This window comes from Oxyura jamaicensis, chromosome 1 (genome assembly GCF_011077185.1).
Source record: "Oxyura jamaicensis isolate SHBP4307 breed ruddy duck chromosome 1, BPBGC_Ojam_1.0, whole genome shotgun sequence".
NCBI classification, from domain to species: Eukaryota; Metazoa; Chordata; class Aves; order Anseriformes; family Anatidae; genus Oxyura; species Oxyura jamaicensis.
The window spans coordinates 13,499,142-13,518,963 of NC_048893.1; the positions used below are offsets into that span (position 1 = coordinate 13,499,142).

The 19,822-nt window shown below is 37.7% G+C and overlaps 1 protein-coding gene and 1 long non-coding RNA gene across 6 annotated transcripts in view; one reads left to right on the forward strand and one right to left on the reverse strand.

Moving 5' to 3' along the window:
* Positions 1 to 19,822, reverse strand: part of SRPK2 (SRSF protein kinase 2) — a 145,376-nt gene that overhangs the window by 21,169 nt on the left and 104,385 nt on the right. For all 5 annotated transcript variants that reach the window (XM_035315669.1, XM_035315980.1, XM_035315825.1 and 2 more), the window contains 8 exons: positions 18,490 to 18,598; positions 17,901 to 17,988; positions 17,570 to 17,657; positions 10,991 to 11,097; positions 5,893 to 6,058; positions 3,652 to 3,677; positions 1,913 to 2,159; positions 823 to 1,311 (listed from right to left, as the gene is read on the reverse strand). In XM_035315669.1, the coding sequence (XP_035171560.1) occupies positions 823 to 1,311; positions 1,913 to 2,159; positions 3,652 to 3,677; positions 5,893 to 6,058; positions 10,991 to 11,097; positions 17,570 to 17,657; positions 17,901 to 17,988; positions 18,490 to 18,598 (1,320 nt within the window). The remainder of the gene's footprint in view (positions 1 to 822; positions 1,312 to 1,912; positions 2,160 to 3,651; positions 3,678 to 5,892; positions 6,059 to 10,990; positions 11,098 to 17,569; positions 17,658 to 17,900; positions 17,989 to 18,489; positions 18,599 to 19,822) is intronic.
* On the forward strand, positions 601 to 18,694 carry LOC118161500. Its single transcript, XR_004748067.1, has 3 exons — positions 601 to 732; positions 1,500 to 1,503; positions 18,684 to 18,694. It is a non-coding gene; the product is annotated as an uncharacterized LOC118161500 (long non-coding RNA).

Consider the following 19,822-nt stretch of genomic DNA (forward strand, 5'->3'; position numbering starts at 1 on the left):
TGAAACTTGTTCCCAGGAGACAAAAATTCACCAAAATGCTTTGGGACCAAAATAACTTAAAAATCTCTTACTCATTTCTAGACATCAGCACTGCCTTTTTTTTTTTTTCAGAATTCTTCTAAGATGAAGCTCTAAATTTAAAATAATGATAATTTGGACTGGGCATTCACTTGCTGATTATATTAAATGATCAGAACATTCAGAGTTAGACCAAGCCAAGAAAATTAAATTAGTCTGCAAAGAAAAAAGGTTTCCCAGTAGTGGGCTGCAGCTATGATCCAGTCCTAGCTATGGCTAATCTGACCCCACTTTCTGACCAGGTGTGAGCAGTGCCTAGGAAAGCGAGTATTTGGGAGCAGCCTGCACACACTTCTGACTGCAGAGGCTGGCAACATGGGCACCATCTTCTCAATGGGCACACTTCAGCGTCAAGCAGGGAGCAGGCCATGACATTAGTAGGTTTGGCACTAACTCAGAAACTAAAAACATTTAAAACACTTCAGCTGTAGGTAAAGAAAAGACAACATCACAGAGAAGTTCCAGATCTACTGTTCAATTAAAGCAAGGGAAATTGTGTTACAGAGCCCTCCCCTTGTTACTGAGAGGTGCTTTCACACTACTGAAAGAAGTATGTTATGCTCTACCCATAAGGCATGTGATGAATTTTAACTTAAAAAAGACATAAAATTTTAAATGCAAACTTCACTGAACAGAGATAAAATATTTACTTAAGTTTCAGCTCCATTACTCATTCTGCAATCAGACACCACACCAGTCCCGAAGACTTCAGGCCCAGAATATGCCACCAAGAGGAATACTTACTTTTAGGAAGATCTCCAGTGCTTGAAGCTGAAACTGTTCTGCTCCTGTCGTGAGATGGGCTGCTCTCCTCTCTTTCAGTTACAGTAGATCCTTCAGAAACAGCAGAACCACAAGCTACAGACTCTAGAGCCCCAGAGAACACTGAAGCTGAAAATTCAGAGAACTGTGACTCAGGAATTTTATGACGTCCATTTGGCAATTCACCATTAAACTGTTCATAGGAGCTGCTATAAGAGTAATCACTTTTTGCATTTGGCTCATCAAGATTATACTCCTCTGGATTTGGACATTCTTCCTCTTCCTCATCTTCATCTTCAATCTGTTGTTCCAATAGGAAGGGGCCATTGACAATATGGCCATTTGTTTTGGGGGATTCTATCCACTTAGGGTCTGTAGGGTCATTGTTGGCAAGTTCCTGCTCAACATCGTCATCTTTTTCAGTGTTTTCTTTCTCTGTATCTTCTTTTTCATCCTGATCTTCTGCCTCACCTGAAAAAAATTAATGAGCAACATATTAGATCACATATCAGCACATCATTTTGAAATTAGGCATTCCTAATTTTTAACTCTTCAGGAAATACTTGACTTCCAACATAGCACACAAGGCAACTCTGAATATCACTGGAACACGCAAAGACTTTAAAATCTAAATTAAAGGCAAGAGAAGGATCTAATAGGGCTGTTGGAAAACAAACAAAAAAGAACAATGTGAAGTGGTTCAGGATAGTATAACTGAGGGAACAATTCAGAAGAGAAGAATGCTATGAATGGAAGGTAAGTGGTTTTAAAAGCAAGCACTACAAATTTACAACTCTGTCAACGTCAAACGGATTCATCACAGAGGCAGAAAAATTCACAGTATAAACAGACCCAAAAAAAAGACAGTATTACATCTCTGTCAGAACTGTAAAGAGTTGACAAAAAAACACAGGAGCTAGAAAGGAGTTAAATCTTAATTATGCTTCAAACCACAGACAATAAACAAGAATTTTTGTTTGGCAACTTTGTTCAATACGTTAGATGCAATACTGCAATTACTTTCCCCTCTGAAACAGTAAATTCTAGGTCAATAAAAGCAGATGACACTAACCATCATCATTTCCAGGTTCTTCATCTACTACCTCTTCTAGATCAGCTGTTTTTAGTTTCACCTCTGGGTGGTACTCATCTTCTTGCTCATTTGATGGTACAGCTGAGGTTACATTTTCTTCTATTTTTTTCCTTTCAGCTTCTCGCTCTAGTTCTTCTATTTCCTGCAGGCGTTTTTCTAACAGCTCTGCTTGCCTCTTCTGTTTTTTCTTCAGTTTTTTCTTTTTGTTTTTGGATATTTTTCCAACCTGAAATATTAACAAAAACAAAAGAAAATAAACTAAAAACAAAGAAAACCAAAATTGACCAATTCCCCTCAGGGCATCTTAGACCAAAAACATGCAGTATGGCTACTTCTTATTTGAAATGACAATTAATATAGTAATAATATATATATATATTTTACCATTTTATATACGGAAAAACTTTCATACAACTATGGTTATATAAAGTAAAAAAAGCTATCAAAACCTTACATAGTTATAAATATATTTTTACACTGTTGTTTACTAGACACAAGAGCAAAAAACATTTAAGATGACACTGTAAAATTCCTATAATCTCAACTAGCACAATAATTTTAAACTTTAATCTAGATCAACAGATGATACGATTGTACGTGGAAGATATTCTGCTATCACATCTGCTATATCTTACATATTTTGTATGCTTATCTGCTATAGACTATATATATGATCTCTCCCTCTGTACAGCAAAAGTATGCAGAGAAAAATTATACAAGAAACCCAAAGAGATTGAAAATGGTAAAGAATTTTAAATAAATACTGTGCTGTTCAGCTTTTTCCCTGTAAAAAGCAGCTTTATTATTCCTTTCTGGTCCAAAACATATGAATCACAAACAACAGATGGCCATCATGAAAAGTTCCACATTTTATATAACGTAAGGACTAACAACCCCAGGTATAACAACAAAGAAAAAAAAAATCAAGAGATCTGAGCTAAGACTGATACAATTTATTATATTTTAATTGAAATCTGACTTCTAATTTTACTCCTTGATAAATTAGCTCTATCCAATTTTCATTCATCATTCAGATACCACTAAGAAATCCTCATACAAGTCAAAAATAAAGTACAGGGAACAAAGAGAAATACCCTTTTCTTAAAGGTTTATCTCTTATTTCCGTTAGCTTAAAACAAACTACATGACAGTCAAAATCAGACAGTTAATTTGATAATCCTACTAACTTTCATACACGTTGTATGCTTATTTAAATTATATACAGGTTTTGTACACACAGATGTAGAAAGCAGGTTTGACCTCAGGTACCACTAAGCAGCCGTATTATCAGTGGCTCCTTGCTATAAGCATATAGCAAAAAGATCTGTGAAACTTCACGAAAAAACTCTTAAGACCTGGCTGATTAAGGCCTTGAAGTCCTTAAGCTATCTGCAGTGCCTGATACTTTACAGTGCATGCATGCATTGCTGTCAGGATTTGAACTGAATGGATTATTCCATGAGAGATGAAAATGGCAATGCTTAACTTCCTTTGACACAGCTACAGAATTGTAAGTCTATGAGAATTTCCATCAGAGCAATGTGCTGAAAACTGGTAAGGCCAAAGACATTGAAAGAAAAATATTTTCTGAAACATAAAAGCTTTATTCAAAGGAAGCTTTTAAAAAGGGTAGACACTACCAACAGTCTCTTAGTTACTAATACTGCCAGAAACACAGAAAATAAGATAGTTAATTCAAATTATATATCAATACTTACAGGCTTTTGTTGTGGAGCTGTACTCACTAGAAAGAAAAAAAAAAATCAACTTTCAATATACATTTTTACAAGAACTCTATAAAAGCAGAAAGTTGTAGAAATTATGTGAAAACATTCAGAACTAAATTATAGAGCACTGATTAAAAATCTTATTTTTAGCCTTTTTTTTTTTCCTATGCTCTTTACAAGTGCCTCCTGCCTGAAATCATTTGATGTCTCTATTAGAGTATCTGTAATTGGAAGGAGCTAGCATTAATTTCTGTTCACTCTGTTGTGGCTGGTTAATGAAAGTTAACCAAAGTCCAAAAGGGAAGTCTGAAAAAGTAGAGTGGACAGAAAACATTAGTTGACTGTGGAGTAGTCACTGCTGAAACACTTGCAGACAGCCAACTGATCAGGTGTAGATAGATAGCTTTTAAATAGTCCAGGGAGAATCAACACAGATGACTACTGTGTCACACTGAAGAGGAAAGTCAAATATTCACATTTCCTTCCTTTTGAAGCAGAGTGCTTTGATAGGACTGTAGGTATGAATAAGTGCCTGCGGCAAAAAGCTCTACACCACAGAAAAAGCATCGCTAGTGTGTACCTTGTCCTAAGCATGCCTCAGGTGGATACCATCCATGACTAGGTCTGATGTGATTACAATAGCAACTGCAAAAATGCACAGACGAAGAATACAAGCCACACACACACACAAAAAATAATTTAAAACTAAAATAACCTAATAGGGGAAACAGGAGCAAAGTAAAACTGAGAAAGTGGAACTGAACGGGGGAGGAGAACCACTCTCAAACTTCTTCAGACTCACAGGCATATGGCAATTAACAAATGCAAAGGGAAAAATGGAGACAGTTCAGAGTTCTCTAATAGATTCTGCTCCTGCTGCTAAGTTCAGGGCAGAAAAACAACACTTGTACATCCCTGAAAGAGCAATGTTTTCAAAAAAATTCTTACACTTGAGTATCATCACTTCTATGAAAAGTGCAATTATGCAGAAACTATACTTGACATGCTGTAAAGAAAACACATCTTCTGTGTGGACACAGCTCCTGTGTGGAAAGTCATACATTTAATTGCAATTTGCTAAGAACAAGCTGTGATGAAAATTCCATTAATGTATTCCTTAACATAACATTTATTTTAATGCCAGGAAGCAGTATCAAGGCTACATGAACAAAATCAAGTTACTTCCCACACAAGTAACATACAGCCTTTAGCTATATGATCACACAGTATGTGAAATTCAATACAATATATTAATGATATATCGTTGCATGTCAACATATCTAGCATATATAATACTGTGAAACAGCACAATCATTTTTAGCTTGACAAAAAAAAAATCACATTCAGTCAAAGATGGAGTTTAAAAAATTATGTTGAAAAGAAAAGTGCTTTAGGAAATCTTAAAAGTCTGTAAATAACGGGCTACAGAGGAAAAAAATATAGGTTTGACCACAATTGTTCCCGATATAGAAGGTATTTTTACTATATCTCAATGATATTAATCTATAATGTATTTTCCAACAACATTACAAAGATCTTTAAATGTTATTATTTCTCCACTGCCTGCAGCTGATGTGCTGGATTACCAAATAAATGGCAACCACACTACTAAAGATCACTAGAAAAGCCACGTTTCCTTCTTGTTTGTCTTTACTGATGGTTGTGAAGTCCTTTATTTTAGTTTCTCCTAGCTAAACGTAACATACTGTTCCCATCAATGTTCCTGGCAAGTTTAACAAAGTATTTCACATACAGAGCTAGGAATAAGAGATTATCACAGATTCAGTCAGGTGCAATAAATTCCATTTTCAGGAATGAAAAACTATGGACCATAATGCCTGTTACTGCATTATGAGCACAAGTTATAACCAAAAAGAAGGCAGGTAATTTCAAAAGTACGCTGATGAAATTCTAACAGAATTAGACACTTAAGTTAGATAAGATCATTAATTATTGTCAATATTAAAGATGCAAGGTTTCACTGCAGATAAATCTCATTAAAGCTTGCAGAATGAGTCTTTGTTCCAATAAATCAGGGACTCCAAAAAATTGAACGTGCAAAACTGAGAAGAAAGTACTCCTTTTTAGCTTTGCAGAGCATCAGTAAGAATCAACTAGATGTACATTTTCAGATGCAATTCTTTACAACATTAATATTCATTAAATGAAACGCTGTTAGCATTAATTTATAGAGACGAATTTACTGAATTGCATTTAAACATACTATCATACCTGCTGAGCCAGAAGGAGGAGGAGCACCAGCTTTCTGCCACTCGGTAGCTTCTGCAGCCATTCTACGAACATAGGCATCATCCACGCACATCAGAATGTTTTCTGGCTTAATATCCGTATGAATGATCTTGCACTTGCTGTGGAGATAATCTAAACCTTGAAGTACCTAATTGCAAAAGGAATTTTTTGAAACTTATTTTTATCAGCCAGAGCAAGCTAAAAGTATTTACTGTTAGTACAGAGATGTTCAAACTATTGCCAGCAGTCCATGTGTGGCCTGCCAGGATAATTTATTTAGCTCATAAGCCCAGTTCCAGAGATGTCCGTAAGTTAGATATTGGTTGGCTGAATGGTCTTGATGACAACAAGCTGCTCTCAGACTTCTATTTCCCAGGTGCTTTTCTGTTGATCAGCACACGTGGAAAAAACCTAGATAGGTCTTTCTTGGAAAACAGATTCAGGCTGCTCAGTCAGAAAGGCTGATTTTCACTAGCTTGTTTAAAATGTTATTAAAAAAAACACCACAAGTGCTACGTACTACAACTGAAATCTGCTTTGTGAATAACCAGGACTTAATAAATAACAACTGATTATTGCAAAAAGCAAGAAGGGAAATGTTTGGATGAAATGCTAACTATAATTTTCCTTAGAATTGCAATAGTAATTTGGCTTCTAATGTGATCAAGATGTCACATAAGGACTTGTCTACCTGTATTTGTTACACGAATTTTTCCAATAGTCTTTCATATTCTCTGGAGGCAAATTCTGCTCGATCACATCAAACCTGCATATCCAAAATCTTAAAAATGTCTTCTGGGACTAAAATAAAAAGAATTTTTACACAATGAAGCTGTCTCTGATTCCAACCAGCACAGAAATACAACAGCTCACATGGTTTTAAAAGTATTTGAGATGAGACCTAGGTATAATATAAAAGCCTTGAAAAAAGTAATCGACTTTCACCATTACTTTCACAAGTCAATTACTGCAACTAATCAGTACAGGGTAAGATAAGAGGGTTAACCAAACTACTGCTAAAATAGTCTCCATAAATATTGTAAACAAATTTTAAAAAAGGGCAAGAAAGAAAAACCCAGAAACCTAACTGACCCCACTTAAAAGAATTCTTTGAATTTTTAAAGAATGTTCTACAGCAGGAAATAGACCTCCAGCCTCAGCTACAGGAACAGCCTGCCATTCCAGATATTGTATAAATAAATCAGCACATGCTGACCTCCCTGCTCTCAGGATCCCTGAAGACCAAACTGGCTAGGGTGAACTTTAAAAATAAAGTGTGTTGGTTCAAAATAGCAGTAACAGAATACAAAGGCTACCACCAAGTCCCGAGCTAGTTCCAGGTGGGTATGTCCAGACAGCACACCAGGTAGCTCAGGTAGGAGAAAAACAGTGGCATGTGTATCATGTTTACACCCAGAAACACCTCAAAGTGTTTGGCTCTGTTTTCTCCTGTTCTGGAGCTAGCTTGGAACAGCAACCTTTCTGAAAAGCGTTCCATCGTGCTCTTTATATATGTAAAAATTGCATGTTCACATGAGCAAGACTCAGCATCGCTGCCAAAGGTATACCTAGAAACTGCTGCTTTCTTAACAACCTGATTTTTTCCCTGCAAATCCAAACTATGCCTGAGCATTTGCCAAAGCAATCAAAAGAATATGCAGTACATCTCAAAGTGAGAAATGTTAAAGAAAGACTGGCTTATTCTAAGAAGGTAGTTAGTGGCTAAGTGACTGCAATCTTTAGAAAAGACATTAGCAGCAATAGCAACATAAAGTTTGATTACAATAGACTTTTCCCTCCACCGCTATGGTACAGAGCATCTTAGAAATTACCATCAAATATCTGAGGAGAAAAAGAAGATTCTGCAGTACATGAAAAGCCATAAACATTCAGAAGAAAAAGTACGTTCCACCACGATGTGCACGAACAATCTATGTGAAAATGGATTTGCTGTTACCCACTTTATAAAGATAGCCTTTCCCCCTTCCATATGATAGGAATTTTCTTCCATTTTGGCTGGAGATTCCTTTTTCATATAACAGACAGCATTATTTTTTAATATCACAATCAATTCCTTGACTTACCATAACGACCATACTGCTGGAATTTTATAATTAGAAAGAATGCTCTTAGCTATCTTAAAAAGTGGATGGGATGAGACTGCTTTATCATAAAAACTGGAAGTGTATTATACCAATAAACCAGTAAAGAAATGTAGACTGCAAGCGTGACTGAAAACACAGGACAGTTCCTGTTATTACAATTACAAACATGAATTACAAAACCGTGTATTTTCCCTGGTAAATGTCGCATGGTTAGTTTCACATCAAGAAACTCTTTGTCATCATCTGCAGTGCCTATTTAAGATTCCCTTTTCTTCTCTTTCTTTTTCATTCAGGGAGCAACATCACATTAACACAAACAGATTATTTACTATATTGCAAAGCAAAAGAGAAAATTTTCAGTGATCATTACATGATGCTGGCTTTAGCTTCTGTTTCAGAACATAATCCTTTTATAGACTGATGATATATATTTTACAATCCAAAATAAGGATTCCAGAATTAAATCTGCACTGCCAGCCATCTTCACTGCAAAAAAGGAAGTGTGGCAGCCAGCCCTTTTTCAATTCTATAGGGTCATCTCTTGCATGGCATTTCATATAACACTGCCCCAGGGGGAAAAAAAAAAAAAAAAAAAAAACCTGCTTAAAATTGAAATGAAAATTCTTATTAAGAAACTCAGCTCTCAGCTGCATTTTAAGATAAACCTTAATTTTGTCCCAATTGAGTACTCAAAAGAACTCAAAAAAGAACAAAAATATTTTCCAATTCATAGCATAAGGAATTTCTTTTTTGTTATAGCATGGAACTATAATACTTTTTGAAATGAAATGGCTTATTCCTGAACACCAGTGCAATACTTGAATTCTCATATTCAAGTTTCATAAACAAGTTTTTAAAACATGCATGGCACGAGTTTTGTGATTTCAGTTGGAAGGAGATCGCGTTGTTGAAACCCTCTCCATCTAAGACATACCTGCTTCAAAGCTGAATCTAATTTAAAAACCAGATCCGATCCAGTTCACTTCTGACTATTTCTCACGATGCCGGCTGCATACCATGACCTATTCCAGTGCCTGAGCACCGTCACTGCAAATCATTTCTTCTTCATATGTAATAAGAATTTCTCTTTTTGCAACTCGCCTGCCTTGCCTCTTCTTATCTCTGGGTACTGCCCAGAGGAGTCTGGCTCCATTTTCTCCATCTTTGCTGAAGACTGCAGAAAGTTCTCAGTTTTCTTAGCCTTCTCTTCTTAAAACCAAACAAGCCAGTTTCTCCCAAGTCCTCCCATACACATGCTGCAGCTCCCTAATCCTCTTGGTCGCCTTCTACTGGACTCACTTCAGTAAGCCAACGTCTTGCACTCGGGGCCCCAAACTGTACAGAATCCTGAGGGGCTAAAAACAGAGCCTCAGTTCTGCTGCCTACACCCGTACTGATGTGTACGCATATGAGCTCAACTGCTCATCCCTGCCTGTCCTTTGGGAAACATCTTTACCTGCCTGTTGCTGCACTGCTCCCAGTGAGGTTATGGCTCTGCAGCTGTGCATGGATTTCTAATTCCAGTTCATTTTTTCCTGTGCCTTATACATTGTAAAATGCCACTCAAGACAGGTCCCCAGTCTGACTATCTGAGGAAAAACTGAGAGCCTCCCCTATAGGCAGCTCCTTAAGGCAGCTCCTGGCTGATGTCCCTTCTCACTGGGTTTTGGTCACCATCCCTGAAGACCCCACCTGAAAGTCCTTCTCTGCTAGGTTCCCATCTTCCTTTCAAAAAGCAATCAGCTTGGATCCATTCCTGTTTCTGCAAACAGGCATTGCAACAGAGGTAAGAGCTGCAGGGGGCAGCTTCTAATCTGGCTTGGCTGCTCAAGCCAGTGTATAAAGAAAGTACACTGCAAATTCCCATGTTTTGGCCAAACTCCAGGACAACAGGGCAACCAAACTGAAAACATTCCAAACAAAATAATTACAAAGGTTACCAGAAGCAGTGAATATTTATACGCACGTATTAACACAAATACACAGTCCTGTTCCTTAGCACACAGCTCGGTTCAGCACTGCGTTAGTACAGCTCCTTATTTCTAGCATCTGAGCCTCCTGGTCGTACAGAAATTAAGGGAACGACAATTTCAGCTCCATCCTAGCAGCTTTGTCAGGCAGGGTATTTGGCTAATTCTGATTAAAGAGCTGAGAGGCTGATATTCACCAGATGACATATCATAAAAATTGCAAGGAAAATAACTACTTCAATAGGCAGCTTATTAACAAAATAGAGGTAATGCTGATGAAAGGCAATACAAATTACTTAAGTGACAAACTGAAAATATTTCTTTGATCATTGGTCGGTATTAACTACACATGGATTAACAGTATATATAAAATCACAGAGATGTATGATTTTGCCTTGTTGAGATACCATTTCTCCGTACGATCACCTCTCAGCAATTTGGTTTTTACAGCTACAGCAAGAGAACATATTTTGAAAGAGTATCTCCCAGTGAAATGTTCTGAACTGTTTCATCTGGGTAGGCCTTTGACTCTACAAGAATTTAAATATATGTAGATAATTTCCAAAAAACAGTTTCTTTTAGAACTGATTTTTCAGAGATAAATCTTTTGTTCAGTTTTATAACAATATATTATTTCCCAGTGTTCTGATGTTTTATTTTCCAGAACAGATTATTAAGAAGCATGACACACTGATGATTTTGTTAACCAAAACTGCAATTGAATATGAATACTCTTACATCTATGAAAAAGACTCATTGTTTCAGCTTTTTGTTTTCTGTAACATCTCAGGAAACTCCCTTATCAGTGGGGTATCTTGATAAAAATAATACAGTAAGGAGAAATGCAGGCTACCAAGGAAAAGGCTCTTACAAACCTTAGCAATAAAAATAGATAATCTCGGATACCTTCGGTAAGAATTTGTTTGAAATACCACCATTCTAGCCTTCAAATTGTTAACAATGGTGGAAGAAAGACATGTAGAAAATAACATTAGCAAATCTTACCTGTCGAATTATACTTTTTACACAACGGATGGGAAGGCCTTGGTAATTGGACTTGATTATCCATTTTAGGAGATGATGTCCAAGTACTTCGAAGACCATACAGACATCTGGGATTTGATTAAGGATAATTCCCAAGTAAACTCGTTAAAAAGATGAACCACAAACATTTGTTTGCATATTGACTAAAGCAATCATCATTCTGTAAGAAAAAAGTTCCCCCTTAACTGAGCAAAAAATGGTATATGCTTTGGTACTACATTTCAATTCTATATGAACAGGTACAAGAAGAGTGCCCAAATTAAAACTTGTTAACGATGCAATTCTTGTCTGTTATTTCTAAATGTAACAACAGCATTAGGGTGAACATTGAAATAGCTATATATAAAAAAACTAATTCATTTTTGTTTTCTTTCAAACAATTCAAAGTACTAATTTGTCCTATTATCTCTAGTTTTTAATAAATTTTAAGTGATATGAATAGAAGGTTTTAACAACAGTAGACTGCAGCAACAGTGTTTTAAAAATGAACCACCCTAAATATCTTTCTGATTAGGCTCAATTGAAAAACACTTGATAAAGATGACAAAGTAGTAGGAGAATGGATCTCTTGCCACCTACAGTTTTAACTGCAGAGGATAACGACTATCATCAAAGAACTTAGGAACAAAGACAACTTGTAATTCAGAAGCAGCAATATGCAAAAAAACAGAATGCCAGGAAGTTTCATTTGACCCATGATCTTATCTGCCAATAGCAGATAATCAGGGAAGAGTATTGGAACAGAGCAAGATGTAGAAATTTGCAGTGATTTGTGGTTCAGGGACCTCTAACTTAGAGCTTCTACACCTAATACACCTGGGTAAGTTATTTTTTTATTACAAAAATATTCTAACATTCAAGTTAATTGCAAGTTTTAGCATCCATAACATTCCAGCAAGAATTATACAATTTGACAATACTGACTTAACCCCCAGACACCAATTGGGAATAACCTTACCATCGCCAGAAACTGTAAGGAATGTTGAAATCTGAACTACATGACACTATAACCTTGCACAGAATAACGCGATACAAATGACAGAAAATGAAATAACTGATGGATTCTGCAGGAAGATCTCAATGGATGGAAATTAGATCCTCTCTTTCTCAGAGACCATTCATAGGGAACCACACTGTTAGGGGAGAAATCTTACATAACTTATCAATGTTTTGTTAACCAATGTCTTGGTGATGAGCTTAATGTCTTAGCTTGAGTAAAAATGATACTTACCTTACCTACGGGTCTATCACTTAGATTCTTTTCAAGCACCTAACCCATATGAATAAGGTTATGTGAAGTTTTAAAATCTACATCCCCAAGATGGAGTTAGCCTGAAAGATAAAATCCCTCAAGACTGGTCTTTGTGAAGAATTTTAATTCACTTTGATTGCTGCTACCTGTTCTTCTCACTTGATGTTCCTCAACTCCTGTATTAGGAGAGATCATGAATAGTCATTTCCCAGTCATATTAATCAGCTACTCAGAATATTATAAAACTCTGACCGTTCAGAAGAGGAAACACTTTTCCGTACAAGCATCCGATGACAAGAAGTCACTAATAAAGCACACAGCCATCAGAGAGGATGAGCAGAGCATGTTAGCACTACAGGGCTTATTTACTTAGCCCATGCAGGGAAGCTGCAATGCTACAGAAAGACAGCAACACACATTTCTGAAAGGCAAGACTCTGCAGTGTTAAATGAAATTTAGGACACCCGCCCACAGTCCTTCAGACCACTGCTGCTGCAGACTCTCCAGTGCACATTCCTGTCATTCCTTGTTTTTTACTGGACTGCTATGCCTTGCCAGTAACCAGAAGAGGAAGGGATGTGGGGAAGTGAACAGCTGAGAGGCAAGAAAGGGGAGGACACAAAGAAGGAAGACGCAAGGAGGAATGGCAGAGGTAGGCAAAGAAAGGGAGAGCCAGAAGAAAGAGGAGTGATGTATACCTGGAAAAGATTGCAGCATTTCACCAGGAGGACTCTGACAAACCCAAGGCAAGCTCAGTACTGGGGAGGCAAGTGGGATGGGGAAAAGACAAGCAGGAGGCTCAGTGTTTGGATAAGATATGTCAAAATGTGACAGTTATCTGATTCTCTGTTGTGACCTGAAGCATGTAAACTGCAAGCCAGCATGTCCACAAAGAAAAGCGTGGGGAAGGCTGTGCATTAATTATCAGGAAGCCAGCCCTGCAAGCCCCACGATCATCCCACAGCACCAAGTGCCTGACAGATGAGCATGTCCAAAGAGTCCTTCAGAAAAAAAAGAAAGCTGAAGCCCATGCTGCATACGTGTCTCGTATGAAATGCTCTTTGAAGGGAGTCTGGAGAATATCTGAAAGGGGGAAACTTAGCAAAGTAGTGAAAGTGAAAGATAACAAACAACATTTATCAGCTGACAGAATTAAGTACTTAAAACTGTTCTTTCTTGACCAGAATCCTGCATGTGACTATTTATCTACAAACACAATACAGGAATATTTAGAAATCTGATGAGGTTTAAAAACTAGCTAAATTAAATGACATAAAGCTCTGGTACCAACACAGAGCATATGTGGATGCATCTCAGTAGCTTCTGGGTTGGCAGCATTTAGGCCCTATGGCATGCAATTAATGCTGTATATTCTCTGAAGATAAATTTAATACAATTATCGTAATACATGATCATGTCTGGAATGTTTCCTTCTTTATTTTCTCACTTGTATCTCCAAGCACTTGTTTCATTATGTGATTATCTGAGTTTCTTATTAAAAAAATGCTACCCTCAATCATTTATTAAGGCTCTAATAAGTATCCAGTGCAGATAAATACAACCATCTACACTTACTGAAAATACTACAGTGCCCCAAAGTTCAGGAATTCTGTTATTTCCTCAGAATAAATCATAATTGCAACCTTTTTAAAATGTACAAGTAGCTAAAAGAAATGATCAGCCTAGTGTAGCATAGCACACATTGCTAAAATCTACATGTATATAAACACTTCTTACAGCTCCTAGGAGAAGGGTGATCGTTTTCAGACACACAGCCGTGGCAGTGGCTCTACAAACTCACAGCCCTGTGCTACACGGTTCTTGACAAGCTCCCCTGCCTGGAAGCTCCACAGTGTTTTGTGATATTTGCCATCTAAAGGATCCATCTACCTCTCCTTTGTCTTACTTTAACTTTTAAAAGCATTCCTTAATCAATAATCAAACCTCTATGAAGCACGTTGCTTTAATTTACAGTCAAGGAACAGATATTTAGTGACTTACCCAAAGAACGCTAGAAACAATACAGCATGAAAAATTCTCAAATTACTGTCTCTCAAACTGTTCAACTCAGTAACACCATTGTAGCACTAAAATGGCTTTTTTTAAATGGCAACCACTAGCAGCAGAACGTTAAAAACAGTTACTTGATCCTTCCCTCCCTTCCAAAAGGACATACACCAGAGATTTTTTTATCCTAAAAGAAAAAAAGGACTTGATCAAATAACCAATACAACCAAATTCTGATCGAATAAGCGATGTGATTCAGGATGCACAAGTTTTTTACAGGAAATCTCAAAGCTATTTTCTATCATATTTTCACTGGCGACTAGGACTTTGACAGACTAAGTCAAGGATCTACTAAGGTAGAACTGAAATAGAATAAATCAGTACCAGCTATCCAGTTTTAATCCACTAACACAAAGCTATCTGAGCCCATGTTACACCAATACATGACCTCTCTTGGCTTTGTCAACTTACATGCTGTATTTATGAAAAAGTTTGGATATGCTTTCAAAATACTATCACTAACAAAATTTACTCTTCATATTCAAAAACAGCTTTTACCTTTAATACAGATGTTTACATACCTGTGAATCTCATCAGTAACATAAGAATGTTACTGGGAAACTGTTCTCTTAAACAGGTAAGAATGACTTCCTCACATCGGTATGAGTACATTTTCTTATTCCCCATTTCATATTAGTGTTTTCCAATGAAATCAGTAAGTCAAAATCTCTGATTTCTAAAAATAACTTTAATTATTCTTCAATAGCACAGTTGTCAACTGAAGAGCTGAAGTGCTTTGGTGACATTATTTTTTAATGAACACAGTTAGACAATAGAGATATTTATGCATTACTTCTCAGCAAGCATTTCAGCTCATAGATTAAAACCTATTTTATGTAGCCCAGCAGCACCGAGAAATCCCAACCAGGGTTCTTTGCCTCATTGTGTTAAACAACTTCTTTGATCACAAATTGTTTATAGTCACTTTGAAATGTCTGCTAGCCACTGTATAGTTTCTTTTAATTCATGTTAATGTGATGATATGATAAAACCCACGAAAAAAAGGCAAACTGTGCTGACTTCACCTACACTTAAGTAGTTTTCTACCAAGGTAGCTGACCAATGAAGAAACATGGAACAAAGAAAACTGGAAGGAAGGGGAAGCTGTTAAAATCCCATTCTGGAAATGCGAATACTTGTCCCTATACTCACTTTTGTCACTTACTACAAACCCAAAGGCTAACTGACGTCAAGAAACAGATGGGTGGGATGAAAACTGTTTGCACACTTTTCCCTGGAAGGATACTTTCCAATGGGCTTTCAAACTTACTGGAGGTCACCTCCTAGATTCCTCTTCTAAAGGACTAGAGCTAGTGAAGAGCATCTTAACCTAATTTGTTAAAGACTGAAGGCACATCACCAAAATCAACTTAGTCTTAAGCTCTCTAGATCAAGAACTGTCTCTGTTTAGTAGTATGATACATTGAATAATGAGGTCTGTTATTAGGCCTCCAAGACACAAGCATGCAAATAAATACTAGTTGTAACAATAAATGAAAGGATAATAATATAATAAGCTGCTAAAATATCTAATACAATTAGCAAGGACAACTCCCTTCAGTTCAACTAAAAAGACAAATGTATTCATAGATGCCAGATTTTCCCTGAGTACAATATTCAGGCATATATATTACTTTTTCTATTTATCTCCCTTTCTTAAAGCATAGGAAGAAAAGACTTTAAAACCTTTGCCAAAAAATAGAGATCATGTGGCCAAAAAAGGATCACGTAAACCAAAAAGAGATGCTCCATGCCCTCACAGTTCTCACAAGAAAATAGCAACCAGCTTCTTCATGACACTGACTCTTTCTCCTTACTATTCAAGGGCAAGACATACTTACTGTAAGCCTGTAGTGGGTTTACGTGGCAAGGTTTTGGTAGCAGGGGGCCATAGGGGTGGCTTCTGTGAGAAGGATCTAGAAGCTGCCCCATGTTTGGTAAGGGCCCCACTGCTGACCAGAGCTGAGCCAGTAAGTGATGTTGTTTGTGCCTCTGTGAGAGCAGATTTAAGACAGGGAAAAAAAACGCTGCGCCACACAGCAGCTGGGAGAGTGAGAGGAGTGAGGAACAGCCTTGCAGGCGCCAAGGTCAGTGAAGAAGGAGGGGGAGAGGTGCTCCAGGTGCCGGAGCAGAAGTCCCCTGCGGCCTGTGGTGAGGACCATGGTGAAGCAGGATGTCCCCCTGCAGCCCATGGAGTACCACGGTGGAGCAGGGTTCCACGCTGCAGCCCGTGGAGGAGACCACGGTGGAGCAGGTGGACCTGCACCGACGGAGACTGCGGCCTGTGGAAGACCCCTGCCGGAGCAGATTCCGGGCCGGACCTGCAGCCCGTGGAGAGGAGACCACGCAGGAGCAGGTGACCTGGCAGGAGCTGCTGCCCGTGGGGGACCCAGGTTGGAGCAGTGAGCTCCCGAGGGATGGACCCTGTGGTACGGACCCATATCTGGAGCAGTTCTTGAAGAGCTGCTGCCTGTGGGAAGCCCACACCGGATCAGTTCAGCAAGGACTGCATCCCGTGGGAGGGACCCCACGGCACAGGGGACGAGAGTGACCGAGAAGGAGCAGCAGAGAAGAATTTCTATAGACTGACCACAGCCCCCATTCCCCCATTCCCCTGCGCCACTCGGGGGGGAGGAGGTGGAAGAGGGTGGATGGGGGGGGGGGAAGGTGCTTTTGGTTTCTTTCCTTTGTTTCTCACTTCTCTAGCTCGTTAGTAATAGGCAATAAATCTTACTATCTGGCTACGCTGAGTCTGTTTTGCCCGTCACAATAATTACTGTGTCATCTCCCTGTCCTTATCTCAACCCTTGAGCCCCTTTCATCGTATTTTCTCCCTGTTCCTCTTTGAGGACAGGGAGTGAGAGAGCGGTTGTGGTGGAGCTCGGCCGTCCACCCGAGTAAAACCACTACAAAGCCTCACCTACTACAAATCTTTTCAGTAGATTTCTAAAACTTACATTCTCTAGTTCTAGTAGATCATGACAGGGTTGTCTTTTCTCTCTCTCTTTTTTTTAAATATATATTGCACTCTATTTAAAAAATTTAATCTATTTCACTCCGGTGAGTGCACTAAATGCTGGACTACTCTTTGTATCTACACATATGTTGATGTTTCTACACAACGATTTTAAACTAAGACTAATTAAAAATAGCCAGAACTAAGAGATTACTTATCTCATTAGACCATTTTTGATGAAGGTGCAACATTTTCAAAAGGATACGTATTCCATTCATTCCAGAAATTTTGAAGTCATCAATTAGCTGTACAACCATATCTTTGTTGGGATCATTAGGGTCACTTTCACGAACCTAAACCAAGAGTGCAAACACTGACATTTTAGTATTTTAATGTGAATTCTTTCTTAATTACTTAGTTTTCAATATGAAATTAAATGATATTTTGGAGCTTCAGAAATCATAACGACATAACATACTAGCTATTTAGAAAAATACGTAAAAAAGTTTAAAAACAATATCCCACTACATTTTTTTTTAATTCTTCATTACTATCATGATTAGTACCGAGCACTGTATCGCATGAGTGATACTTACACATTTGAGTAACTTTATTTCATCCAAGGCTGTCTCTGTGTAATGCTGGGCACTTTTTACGACTTTCATTGCAACAAACCTTTTTCCTCTTGAAAAAAACAAAAAAACAAAATCACTTTCAACACATGCTCTGAGCTAAAACAGACACATTTTGGACGTTTGGAAACGTTAAGTAGAATATTTCATAATTTCATGCATTCTGACAGAAAACTATAAAGCACTGAAAAGCAGCTTTTAACAACATTGTTAACAACCTCGTTTATTGAATATTTTATCTCCTTCATGCTAATGTCTTTAGAAGAGCTATATTTTTTCATTAATGACACAACAGAAATAAAAACATTAGCTTGCTCTCACACATTCAAGACAACATGTAAATTCAATAAGCAAAGCTAATTTGTCAAAGAAAACAGTTACACATATTTCTGAGAGGTTTTATAAACTAAGGACTTAACCAAAGGCAAAATGATAATGCAGACGTTTTTCTGCATTACGAAAAAGATAGCATAAATTTACATAGCTTTATCATGCATGCAAAATAAAAGTTACTGTAAACAGAATAAAAAATGGGTATGTATAGTTTACTTACTGCATATCCCAGCATAGCCAGACTGTGGAGAAGTGTCCCCATCCTAGCTTTCTAATAACATGATATCGGCCATTGAAAAGATCACCAATTTTCACTGGATGATAGCCTCCTTTCATGGAAATAAAAAGTAGAAAAGGAATATTCAGAAAACAAACAATATTCTTCAGTTCTTCAATTAAAACCTGTAGTATAAGTTTTCCCTTTCAAATTGTCGTGTGCTATAAATAGGAAGTCTAAAAAAATTTACTCTAATGTTAAAAAATACTGCCTTACTTGGCCTGGAGAGAAAATACTCATGCCCTGTATGTACTGTAGAGTTTATCTGCCCTTCTCTGTTACGGCTTTCATCTGTGGTAATACCATCTGTTCAAAGTACAGGAAAGATCTACGTTATTTCTTTATCATATTTGAATTTTCTCCAGTCAACAGATTGTTGGATGAATGTAGAATCTCAACAGAGATCGTTTTAATTCCCATTTGCTTTCTACTAATAAAAGGCAGCGATAAAATACTTCCTGAGAAAACATTATGAACAACGTCAAATTTATCGATGCTGTTCTGCTTGGCTCCTGACCCACAGCAGCAGCACGTTTTCCCAAGCCTGAGGGTTTTATAGCGGGGAAGCAGAGGGAGCAGGTAGCTACAGGCTTTGTCTAAGCTGCATTTTAACCCAAGTCTGCAGGCTACCTACCCGTTCTCCCTGCTGCAGTCCTGACTTGTGCCCCCACACACCTTCTCAAAATCCCTGCTGGCAGAAAGGCCAACCTGACAGCAGGCTGGAGCTCAGGTTTCAGCACAGCGGGAAGAGGTTTGCAAGAGGTAGTGCTGATGTTGATTGCTCCGCTGTGAAGCTTTTTATTTCCTTTCTATTTTAAGAGTTATTCTTAAACATTGGAAATTGAGTGATCACATAAGATTATTATTCAGATCTTAACACACTAAATAAACGTTCACAATTTTGCCTGAATTGCAAAGGAATAATACAGCTGCAGCCTGCAGCTCTCCAGGATGTCACCCATCTGTCAGCTGTCATGGGATTATCTCTTCAGCTCTTGCTGGTCCTTTGTCATGTCACGCCCAACTGGCCTTTGGAAGAACCCTTACTGACTGATTATTCCACTTCAGATTTGGAAAAACTTAAGAATACTTCCTTTAAGTTGTTATATTTGTTTTGAAATACACTGCAAATCTTGTTAGAACTGGTGCCCAGTTAAAACAATGCCAATTTATTACTTAATTCCTTGGATTTAGAACAGGGAGTTGGCTCTTATCTCTTGCGTATCTGTGGAACAGCGGCAACAAATCCGGATACATTTATATCCTTTCTATGCTA